This window comes from Garra rufa, chromosome 16 (assembly GCF_049309525.1).
Source record: "Garra rufa chromosome 16, GarRuf1.0, whole genome shotgun sequence".
Taxonomy (NCBI): domain Eukaryota; kingdom Metazoa; phylum Chordata; class Actinopteri; order Cypriniformes; family Cyprinidae; genus Garra; species Garra rufa.
The window spans coordinates 4427859-4440962 of NC_133376.1; the positions used below are offsets into that span (position 1 = coordinate 4427859).

Here is a 13104-nt window from a genome sequence, read left to right on the forward strand (position 1 = left end):
ACAGATATGGTTTTAGCAGGAGCATAAACGAAATCTAGTGAACTGCAGGGGTGATGATACATTACAACTGCTGCATTTGAGAAAGCACATGGACATGCAACGAATGTTTGAGTTTATAGTTTATTAAGGGAATCTATACACACACACACACACACACACACACACACACACACTTGTACTTGCTAATATTAAATGAGTAATACATGTTTAATGCAAAAAACTTTTATTATTAAAACAAATCTTTACAAGGTTAAATTAATTACAAAGTTAAACCTAGGAACACTGATATTTATACAATCTTTATAAAAAAGAGGTAAAAATAGCTATTAACAATAAATCTTCATAAATTACAGGCAATAGTGCTTTTTTAAAATAAAATCTTGAGAAACTTGGTCATTCTTCCTCATTCTTGACAAATTAAAATCACACCGTGAGCTCATTTTCCTTGCTGAAGGGAGAAAATGTAGCCTTCAAGCTGTGTTTTTCTTCAGCCTAATTTCTATGTGTGGAAGCAGAGATTGTGGTTTGCTAAATGCCAGCTCTTCAGGTGCTCAGCGGCACGTGGTTCTTCCTCTCTGATCACGTGTGTCCTGTCATCTCACATCTCTGCAAGACAGATAAGATTGTGACAGCTCAGGTCAGGGGAGTGAGGTATCATGGATTCTCAGTTATGATTCATGACTGTCACTTCACTGATAACGGAGCATGCTGGGAGTGAGTTGTGTTAAACCACCGGCCTTTTGTTAGTAATTTAACAATAGGCATATTAAGATTATCTCTCTGATGGACATTTTTCTTGTTTGTCAAGAATTATGTCATAACAGATTTTAGGGTTTGTTTGACTATCACTGAGCAGCACAGTGTGACAAAACAAGATAGCAGGTGTTGATCTGCAATGTAAATTGTTTTCAGTTATATTATCTAATAATAAATTACATATCGGATTATATATGTGACTTGTGTCTTAAGTAGCATGGCTATATTTGTAGCAATAGCCAAAAATACATTGTATGGGTCAAAATGATCGATTTTGCTTTTATGGCAAAAATCACTAGCATATTAAGTAAAGATCATGTTCCATGAAGATATTTGTGACCCTGGACCACAAAACCAGTCTTAAGTCGCTGGGGTATATTTGTAGCAACAGCCAAAAATACATTGTATGGGTCAAAATTATTGATTTTTCTTTTATGCCAAAAATCATTAGGAAATGAAGTAAAGATCATGTTCCATGAAGATTTTTTGTAAAATTTCTACTATAAATATAGCAAATGTAATTTTTGATTAGTAATATGCATTGTTAAGAACTTAATTTGGAGAACTTTAAAGGTGATTTTCTCAGTATTTAGATTTTTTGCACCCTCAGATTCCAGATTTTCAAATAGTTGTATCTCGGCCAAATATTGCCCTATCCCAACAAACCATACATCAATAGAAAGCTTATTTATTGAGCTTTCATATGTTGTAGACATCTCAGTTTTGTAAAATTTTACCTTATGACTGGTTTTGTGGTCCAGGGTCACATTTAGTAAATTTTCTACCATAAATATATAAAAACTTGATTTTTGATTACTAATATGCATTACTAAGAACTTCATATGAACAACTTTTAAGGCGATTTTCTCAATATTTCGAGTTTTTTGCACCCTCAGATTGCAGGTTTTCAAATAATTGTATCTCAGACAAACATTGTCCTATTTTAACAAACAATATATCAACGGAAAGCTTATTTACTCAGCTTTCAGGTGACGTAATAATCTCATTTTCAACAAATTTACACTTATGACTGGTTTTGTGGTCCAGGGTCACATATAGAGACTAAAAGTGGAGCTCGCTTGAGTACTGCGGTTTGTTACTGCCATAGAATGAGAACGCACATTTGTGGTTGGCCGAACATTCCCTATTTATGTCCTTGCATAGGGTATGCTTTCAGCCATACTGTTTTTTTCATCTAGATTAATAAAATATTCTCATAGCACTGATTCTAAAAATATTATTAAGCCACACCATGCTTTCAAAAGACAGAGTGGCAAAAGCAGCCTTAAATGTGAACAACCACCAAACTGTTTTTATACCTGCAAGCTCTCTATCCAGGTTTTCAATGAAGCTCTGTAGGTCACTGGTATCCCCGAGCCTGGCTGTAAAGAGCAGAGAGAGAGAGAGAGAGGAGACGTTAGCACACTGGAATGCTTTAGACTTAGTGGAAATGCAGCTAAGTGCGGTGGCATTTCCTGTGGAACATTCCCCCCGAAAGAAATGCGACCCTCCGAATTCCCCATGCCACATTTTCAACTGGCTTTAACAAAATCTTTATTAAAAACTCATAATGAACCAAGGGTGTAGGACATTGGTGGGGGCATTTATTTCATAAAAGCTATTTATCATTGTTCCTTTTTTATTCTTAGCAAACTGTCTGCTTTGTACATTCAGATTAACTTGCAAGAATCAAGATTTACATTAATTAACATTAAGTCAAAGAGGGTTTACTTGTAGCATTTAAATTGACTGTGCATGTGTTTTTAAAACACATTATGCCTTTGCTCCATCCAGACAATAAATGCACATCCTGGAATGAGCAGGGCTTTTTTTTTTTTTTTTTTTTTTTTTTTTGCGTATTTACTTCACACATTTAGGTGTGGTCTCTTCATATTTACTTCATGTAAATTAAGTTGCTTCATGTAGTAAACATAATAACAAAATGAGAAAAAGTAAGATGCATGTATATAGATCATCACACAATAATCATGCATTCTGTAGCCAAATAAGAATCATCAAAGCAGTACAATCCGCAAAAAAAGACTACAATAAGATGAGTAGAAATAGCACACAGGGGTTAGAGGCATGCATGGAAATGTGTTGGTAAATGTGCTGGCTATCTGTCATGTTAATACCTTTTGAGGCCGTGGTCGTGCTTGGGATGTTGAGCTCCTCTTGACTGGCATTTAGACTGTTTACCAGCGAAGCTTCACTACCTGAAAAGATACAAAATGATTAATGTGTTTTTTTTTTCCTTCATGAGAATGCAAAGGAACCACAAGGTGCTGTATATCAAAAGAAAATATTTCTTAAGATCAAAGGCTAACTAATACACTCATTGTTTCACAAGAGGATCAAAACAAAGAGAGATACAAATCACATAAGTGAAACCTTTTAAAAGACAAAGCTTTCCAAAGAAGTTTAATCTAACCATAAAACAAATAACATAGCAGTGATTCTTATTAGGGAAATATGAGGAAATTATCTATTAAAGTAGCACAAGAAACAGTATCTCTCTTTATATGTATATGTATATGTATACACATTATTATCAAGAGCCAAAGGCACCATATTTGCCATTCAGTGGCAATACTGTGAGAGTTTAAGTTAAACTAGTTAGATGTGTGTGGTAGTGTACTTACAGTAGTCTGAATCGTCTCCATCGGTCGCACATGCTGTGTGTCTCTTGACATCTCTCAGCACATGTTCAGAGGCGTGAGGTGTGCTCAGCTCATTCACAACATCATTAAACTCCTGCAGTAAGTCTCCCAGCTCCAGATCCAACTCTAATACAATTCACATCCTCTATTAGATTCACAGACTAACTAAAATACTGAAACTCATTTGAAACTATTTATGACTGATATCTGCATGAGAACTGTACATAAACAAAACAAAATAATTAATCTATTCTAAAATAGTAATAAACACACATTTGAAATAACAGATGTCAAATTTTATCAAAGAAAAGTTTACCTGAACAGTTTGTGGCAGACATCCTTTGGTTCTCTGTGAATAGCTCTGTAAACTGATTCTCAAATTAATACGATGGGTATTCATAGGTTTTATATTGACTCCGCCCAGCACATAATGCGCCGACCAATCAGAACACGGCTTTGTCTCCGTGGTTACAGTAAAGTCTGGCGCAAAATTTCCCCCTGACGCCTACACATGACGTCACATGCGGAACTGGAGAAAGAAATTTTCCGACCGCTTCTCTCTACCCAGGCACAGCTCTGGAGCTTTAATACTTTCCAAAATGTAGTGCCGATTACATCGTTTTATACTTTCCCTGAATTATTTTGTCCGATTATAATTAACTAGTCATTTTTATGACTGAAAGTTACCATTTAAAGGTACCTCAGTTAATAACAGTTAGTAAGCATGTATAAAAAATGTCAACACAGTATTAACACACCTATGGTATTTTGGCAGTTAATGTGGTTACTATCATTCCTATACCTTTCATTGCCCTTTTGTAAACTATATTGGACACATGTCGTATTTATTTATTTATTTATTTATTTATTTATTTCAGTATATAATAAGCCCTTTTGTAAACTACATTGGACACGTTTTCTTTTCAGTATAAATAAGCCCTTTTCAGCCCTTTTGTAAACTAAATTGGACACATGTCGTTTTTATTTATTTATTTTCAGTATAAAATAAACACTTTTTTCAGCCCTTTTGTAAACTAAATTGGACACATGTCGTAGTTATTTGTATTTATTTATTTATTTATTTTCAGTACAAAATAAGCCATTTTTCAGCCCTTTTGTAAACTAAATTGGACACATGTCGTAGTTATTTTTATTTATTTATTTATTTTCAGTATAAAATAAGCCCTTTTTTAGCCCTTTTGTAAACTATATTGTTGGACACATGTTGTATTTATTTATTTATTTTCAGTATAAAATAACCCATTTTTTGCTCTTTTGTAAACTAAATTGGACACGTCGTATTTATTTATTTATTTATTTTCAGTATAAAATAAGCCCTTTTGTAAACACTGGACACATGTCGTTTTTATTTATTTATTTTCAGTATAAAATAAGCCTTTTTTTTAGCCCTTTTGTAAACTAAATTGGACACATGTTGTATTTATTTATTTATTTATTTATTTTCAGTATAAAATAAGCCCTTTTAGCCCTTTTGTAAACTAAATTGGACACGTCGTATTTATTTATTTATTTATTTTCAAGCCCTTTTGTAAACTAAATTGGACACATGTTGTATTTATTAATTTATTTATTTTCAGTATAAAATAAGCCCTTTTTTCAGCCCTTTTGTAAACTATATTGGACACATGTTGTATTTATTTAGTTATTTTCAGTATAAAATAACCCATTTTTGCCCTTTTGTAAACTAAATTGGACACGTCGTATTTATTTATTTATTTTCAGTATAAAATAAGCCCTTTTGTAAACTACACTGGACACATGTCGTTTTTATTTATTTATTTTCAGTATAAAATAAGCCCTTTTGTAAACTACACTGGACACATGTCGTTTTTATTTATTTATTTTCAGTATAAAATAAGCCTTTTTCAGCCCTTTTGTAAACTAAATTGGACCCATGTCATAGTTATTTTTATTTATTTATTTATTTTCAGTACAAAATAAGCCCTTTTGTAAACACTGGACACATGTCGTTTTTATTTATTTATTTTCAGTATAAAATAAGCCTTTTTAGCCCTTTTTATAAACTAAATTGGACACATGTTGTATTTATTTATTTATTTATTTTCAGTATAAAATAAGCCCTTTTTTCAGCCCTTTTGTAAACTATATTGGACACATGTTGTATTTATTTAGTTATTTTCAGTATAAAATAACCCATTTTTTGCCCTTTTGTAAACTAAATTGGACACGTCGTATTTATTTATTTATTTTCAGTATAAAATAAGCCCTTTTGTAAACTACACTGGACACATGTCGTTTTTATTTATTTATTTTCAGTATAAAATAAGCCTTTTTCAGCCCTTTTGTAAACTAAATTGGACCCATGTCATAGTTATTTTTATTTATTTATTTATTTTCAGTACAAAATAAGCCCTTTTGTAAACACTGGACACATGTCGTTTTTATTTATTTATTTTCAGTATAAAATAAGCCTTTTTTAGCCCTTTTTATAAACTAAATTGGACACATGTTGTATTTATTTATTTATTTATTTATTTTCAGTATAAAATAAGCCCTTTTGTAAACACTGGACACATGTCGTTTTTATTTATTCATTTTCAGTATAAAATAAGCCTTTTTTTAGCCCTTTTGTAAACTAAATTGGACACATGTTGTATTTATTTATTTATTTATTTATTTTCAGTATAAAATAAGCCCTTTTAGCCCTTTTGTAAACTAAATTGGACACGTCGTATTTATTTATTTATTTATTTATTTATTTATTTTCAAGCCCTTTTGTAAACTAAATTGGACACGTCGTATTTATTTATTTATTTATTTATTTATTTTCAGTATAAAATAAGCCCTTTTGTAAACACTGGACACATGTCGTTTTTATTTATTTATTTTCAGTATAAAATAAGCCTTTTTTAGCCCTTTTGTAAACTAAATTGGACACATGTTGTATTTATTTATTTATTTTCAGTATAAAATAAGCCCTTTTGTAAACTACACTGGACACATGTCGTTTTTATTTATTTATTTTCAGTATAAAATAAGCCCTTTTCAGCCCTTTTGTAAACTAAATTGGACACGTCGTATTTATTTATTTATTTTCAGTATATCGAGGGTTTGAAATTAATAACCGCCAAATGCGGGTAAAAATCAGCTGTGGCGGGTAACGCTTTCTTATTATTTTCTTATGTAAGTTCATGCAAGCCAAATCTGCGCAGGTTTAGCGCAAAAACTGAACTCGTGAGACATAATGACATTATCAAGTATATTCAGTGGTGGAGATGGCCAAAGGGGGTACTCTGGCTTGGAAGGCACGGGGGTTAATAATGGCAATTTTAGAGTACGCTTACATTTCTTTTCAGGAGTACTAGTGCTCAAACTTAAAAAAAATAAATAAATTAAATTTGGAACTGTTCCCATTATTATAAGATGATATTTGACTCCTTACATATTTTTTTAACCTTTGTAATGCCATTTTTTCAACTGTATTATATGTTATCTTTTGTGCCCAAATAATTTATTTATAAACTTTTATTAAAACTGAAATAATAAGATACAATCAGGCTGAATATGTTGCAGCATCAACAATTCATCTTTGCATGGCACAGAAGAGCTCAAATGTGGCATTAAGGAATATTTACAGAATTTTTTACATGACTCAGAGGTGGAATTAATGCATTTCATAAAAACAGTGTCATGAGATTAATGTTTTAAAATATAAAGTTTTGATTATTGAAAATTAAATAATTTAAATGACTCAATTTATACTTTTTAAAATTAAACTGAAACCGCCAGTAGTTGGCAGTAAGTCAAAGTCTTTGTGACTGAATCATTCATTCAATATATTCATTCAAAAGAGCAGTTTCATTCATAAATGATAAGTGCGCTCTTTCACTACATTATTCAGTCTATTAATAGCCCTTTAATTAAGAACAATCACATAATTCAAGACAAGGGACCAGAAGATTTATATATTTATATAATTTCATAAAGTTACTTAATATCACATGAAGACTGACGTTTTTTCCTTAAAAAAATCAGCACTGATTTTATACAACAGTTCAAAACAATAAGTTAATAAGAGACTTACGTTATACTCACCGTATTGGCTGTTTTTATTCTATTTCTCCAACAAAAATCATCCCAAACACAATCACAGCACTGTTTTGCCTCTCTGAGCAACATAGCGATGTTTCCTCCCTAAATTAATGATGCGTAAAAATGATTTGGTTCAATCGTAATGACTCACTTATTAACAGTGACTTTCTAAAAAAAAAAAAAAACAACTTAACATTTCATGTTGACTAAACAACATTTTAAGACAGCATGAACACTTACTTTTTTAAGTTGAATCAACTTTTTTTTTACAGTGTACTGGTGGTTTTAATTTCACATTTGAAGTAACCTATCTTTTAATTTTTTAAATATTCAACATTTTATGTTTAAAATATCAATATTTATGCATTTGTAACTGCAGGTTAATGCATTCCATACCCCTCTAAGCTGCATTTACGTGTAAATACATCTAAAAATCTATTTAAACTTATTGGAAAATATAAATTTCTATCACTGCTGTGAACTGACCACACAAAACATGAAGAATATCACAAACTTTATGAGTTTATGAATGGCCGGTAACTAAAAAATTAAGTAGCCAAACTGGCTGGTGAGTGAAAACGTTCATTTCAATTCCCGAGTATAACGTACCATAAACATATAATAAACCCCTATGGTGCTAGAGAATTAGAAGAGTACTAAACTACGTGGCTATAATAAAGCCATTTAGATACATGTGAAGTAATATCATTTGGCGCCCTCATGATGGCGACACTGAGACATGAGACAAATGTCGTGACTATAACACAAAAATAACTGTGCAGTTTGGTTTAAAATCCATAGTTCCAGTTCAGTATGGTTCAAAACTTTTAAACTGACCCCTACAGCTCCGAAGAAAAGCTTTAACTACTATATAATCTCTCTTATTATGATTTAGCGTGTGTATATTATTATAAAGCATTACAGAGTGATTAGAGTTGAAAGGGAAAAATACTTCACCCCGACCCAGCTATTATTATAAACAATTACCCGGAAAAGATCCCGTCAGACCTGTATTTTCCCTTTTAACCAACGTCTGCATATAGTGAGTTAGTCTCGAGCTGTACACCTGCACAGGTAGGCGAGTTTCCCGCCCCCTACACATTTCGTGCAAGTGCTTGTCATGCTCACAGAGTTGAACATGTTCGTGAAGAATGGACAACTCAACACTACCACATAATGAACTGGATTATAATACGGGTGAGTGATGTATCTCACATTATTGAGTATATTATTCGTATATTTTCAAAAAGAAAATTCGTTGTCTTTTTTTCTTTCGTTTGACGTTGAACACCGAGTCTGTCAGGCGTTACACGGAGCTAAAGTCCACAGTACTCAGGCTGCATTCAGTCTGTGTTTGCGCCCTAAATTCATATTTTGCGTGTCAGATGGTGTTTAACATGTCAATAACTACAATAATAGATTTGCTGCCAAACCTGTTAGCATGTTTCTTATAAATGTAAATCTGCTGCCCTGTTATACCGAAGTATTTATATTTTGTTAGAACATTTAACCTTGGATTTTATTAATGTTTAACACATACCATATTAAGAAATCAAAATGATAAAACTTATATAAAATGAATGCAAAATAAAGATCATATTTAAGGTGAGACACTGCAGGTGAATAGGGGGAAAAAAACTAATAGTTATCACCTACTTACCCAGATGATTGATGATAATTACAATCATTTTTTGTATTACAAGTTTTCTAAAATGTTAGGTTTAAATATGCAAATCAGGCATTATTTAATGAAATATGTGCTAATGTGCATACATTTCTAGTTCAAAAATCTAAATACTGGATGAAGTCAGTTTCAAAATTCTTGTTTAATTTATTTTATTTTATTTATTTTTTGACATATTAGAGTCAAAAGTTTTTACAGAGGAGATTTTGGGTATCTCATTCCGTCACGGCATAATTCAGAAAAAACAGACAGGAAACACTATATTTTTTACCATTTTGGGGGGAATAAAATGTATAAAATCAAGCTATTTATAAATGAACAAATCCCTCTGTAAAAATCTTCAGGATATAGACAGGAATAAAAATTTAATGTTTGGTGTGTGTAAGTGTTACTGAAGTGGAGATTTTTGGCTCAGTGTAGAAGAAAAAACTCATTTTGAGAAAACAGCCTTGCATTGTAATTGAAATCTATTGACACAAATAGATAAAGTGCTATAAAAGAAACACTTAAGAGTGTTTTTTGGATGTTTTCTTTCCACTAGTCTGAAAAAACACTTTATGAAAAAAAACAAAAAGGCCAAAATCTCAAACTTGTGAGGTGCATGAAAAAACAGCATTTTTGCCTGCAGTGTCTTCCCTTAATTTAACAAAAAAGATGATTTTCTGTTCTTAAGCACCTAATTTCACTGAGGCATTGTTGGGAAAAGCAAAACAAATATTTTTAAGCATTCAAGATCAATGTATTCATGAAAAGTCCACAGGCATTTATTTGCAAGCTTAGTTGGGATTATATTTTAATGTTAAATCTCTGACTGCTGGAACATGTCAATAATACAGCCTGTGCAACAACATATTCAGAGAGAGAGAAAAAAAATAAAAAGACTGACTTGGTGGTTAAGGATTACACACTTAACTCCTGAGTCAGAGTGGTTAAACTTTCATATGGAAAGAAGGGTGTTGCTTTCTTCCGAGCATTAAGTCTCTTCTGTTGTTTTGCAGTGGGTGCTTCTCATGGCATCTGCTGGGCAAATCCATAGCAGTGCTCTGTGTTTCACCATCCTGGAGGAGCAAGAAGCAGGCGTTAAGATCGGAAGTCTAAGCACGACCTACTCGGCTCCATACCGGCTCCTTAATGAAAGATACATTAGGGTGGACGAGAGCACAGGGGATCTGTTTACCAAAGAGCGCATAGACAGAGAGACTTTGTGCCCATCACATGAGGATGGGGACTGTACTTTTTCAAATACTGCGGTCGTGAGTCTTAATTTTGAAGTAGTGCAGATGATAATTGTTGTGGATGATATTAATGACAACGCTCCTGTTTTTGAGAGAAATGAGATTCCTCTACACATACCTGAAGATGTATCAGTTGGGACTGCTTTCCCACTGGATGACCAAGCCCAGGATAAGGATACAGGAAATAATGGCTTGATACATTACCATTTAAAAAACTCTGGTGGCTTTTTTGCCATCAGACAAGATGAGCATGAAGTTGAGCTGGTGGTACTAAGGGAGCTAGACCGGGAAACTCAGGGAAATCACATCTTGGTCCTTGTAGCAGTAGATGGAGGTTCAGTACCACTTAGCGCTACAGTTAATCTCAGTGTAACTGTAACCGATGTTGATGACAACTGCCCAGAGTTTGACGCCGACAGCCCCATCACAGCCATTGTGCTAGCATTAGGAATCAAGGGGACTGCGGTGGCACAGCTTAAAGCCACAGACAAAGACCTCGGCCAAAATGCCCAGATCACATTCTCCTTCAGCCGTCAGATCTCAGACAGGGCCAAAGTGCTCTTTGACTTGGATGGACACACAGGCCTGATCAGCTTAGCTGTTGATGTGCAGGTTGACAGTCCTGAGGAGCACACGTTGAAAGTCCTTGCGAATAGCCCACTTTGCCCCCCTGCACAAACCCAGGTAACCGTATACATTCAGCCAGTGGCGAGCCCAGAGCCGTCCATAAAGATCAGGTTTGTCACTGAGCATAAAAACCAAGTGATCGTGTTACAAGAAAACGAGCCCCCCACTGTCTTAGCCCTCTTGGAGTTGGGAGACACCTCTACTGCTAAAGGTACTCTGTCCTTAGATACAGACAGCATGCCGTTTTCTTTGAAGCCGCAAGCAGGCAGCTATTTGCTTTCAACATCAAAACCCCTAGATTTTGAGATGTGCAGCGAGTATAATGTTACAGTGATTATTTCTGATCCTCATGGCACACGCCTACACAGAAGGGAAGTGATCAAAGTGCTAGTTGAAGATGTGAATGATAATTCCCCGAAGTTTGAACAAGCACGCTATGAAAAGGACATCAAGGAGAACAGCGAGCCTGGAGAGTTTCTGCTGAAAGTCCAGGCTACCGACGCAGATAGCCACCAGTTTGGCAAAGTAAGGTACAGGCTTAGAAACGGAGGACCTTTCAGAATTCACGAAGAGACAGGTTTGATATCGGTGGCTGAGTCTTTGGATAGAGAACAGCAGGAGACATACATCCTGAAAGTTCTGGCCAGGGACGGTGGCGATCCACCTCAGGAGGGCTTTGCTATTGTCTCTGTAAACGTACTAGATCTTAATGACAATCCACCAGCCTTTCCAACCCCACATTTTTATTTCTTTATATCTGAGAGCATTTCACAACTTTCCCAAGTTGGGAAAGTCACAGTAAGCGACGCTGATAAAGGAGACAACGGCCTGATAGTGGATGTCCGTATTTTAAATGAAAATGTCCCTTTTGCCATAGACCTGGTGCAAAGATCACTCCGCAGTACTGGTGAAGTTGACCGTGAGAAGCAAGACCGCTATGACCTGCTGGTTGTAGCCGTAGATGGCGGTAGCCCAGCTCTTTCTACCACGGTAAAAATGACCGTTTTTATTGAGGATGTCAATGATAATCAACCCCAGGTCCTTCTTCCTAGCAGCAACCTCTCCTGTCTGACCATATCCCCGGCTACCCGAGCAGGAAGCATGGTAACAAAGATTTACGCCATTGATGAGGACTCAGGAATGAATTCGGACATCACCTACCAAATTATCGCAACCAAACCGGCTCTCCACAGCCCCTTCCAAATTGACCAGCACTCAGGAAACATCACTCTGGTTCAGCATCTTAGTGGTGAGGACTACGGCATGCACCATCTGTTCATAGTCGTTCGCGACGGAGGAAAGCCAGACCCGCTGCAGACTACAGTGTGGGTCAACCTGCTGGTCAACGAGACTTTAGAAAAATGTCACATAAATGCTGTTCCAGATTACTTGCCACAACGATTGCCTCCTCCGTTGCCTGTCAAAGACTGTAAATGTGAATCAAATGCCTGGCTTATTTTTTATTGTGGCCTGTGTCTGTTGGTCATCTCAGTCTGTGTTCTTCTGGCGGTTACAGTGGTGTTTATAAAGCGCAAAAACACAAAAAGGAAAGAAGAAAAAAAGAACGTATGGGAAACTGGAAATCTCTGTGAACTGAAACCTTTAAACTAAAGCAAAAGCACTGCAGATTTCCAGGAAAATGTGTATATATTTTGTAAATATTACAACAGTTTTTTGATGACCTGCATATAGTATTCTTTGGCTAGTACTTTTGGTTAGTATTATAATAGTTAGGGATGCACCGAATGTCGGCAACTGAAATTATTTGGCCGAAAATAGAAAAAAACATTTTTTGTTGTTTGTCCGAATAAGCAAAACTCTGAATAAATTATACTGAACAATGACGTGATGTGATCAAATAGAGGAGCACACTAATGCAGCAAACATGTCGGCAGTGTGGAAGCATTTAAAACTGTTCGAGAAAGACGCAAAAATCATTACAAGCACCGACAGCGAGAGACTCTTCTTCCATGAAATGATGTATGATCTGGAAATCTGCACTGAAACAGCGTAATGTGAATCATTCATAAATCTGCTGCTGTCAGCAAAAAGTAGTACTGAGGTCTTC

At 34.7% G+C, this 13104-nt stretch overlaps 2 protein-coding genes across 2 annotated transcripts; one reads left to right on the top strand and one right to left on the bottom strand.

Moving 5' to 3' along the window:
• Positions 1-206: 206 nt before the first annotated feature.
• Positions 207-3847, bottom strand: LOC141288908 (regulator of cell cycle RGCC). Its single transcript, XM_073821112.1, has 5 exons — positions 3733-3847; positions 3399-3542; positions 2892-2972; positions 2076-2138; positions 207-606 (listed from the first exon to the last, which is right to left on the bottom strand). Exons 1-5 carry the CDS (start codon positions 3752-3754, stop codon positions 599-601), a joined length of 318 nt encoding a protein of 105 aa, XP_073677213.1. The 5' UTR covers positions 3755-3847; the 3' UTR covers positions 207-598.
• Positions 3848-10184: 6337 nt separating this feature from the next.
• On the top strand, positions 10185-12647 carry pcdh20l (protocadherin 20-like). Its single transcript, XM_073821197.1, has one exon. It carries the CDS (start codon positions 10185-10187, stop codon positions 12645-12647), a length of 2463 nt encoding a protein of 820 aa, XP_073677298.1.
• The last annotated feature ends 457 nt before the right edge of the window (positions 12648-13104 follow it).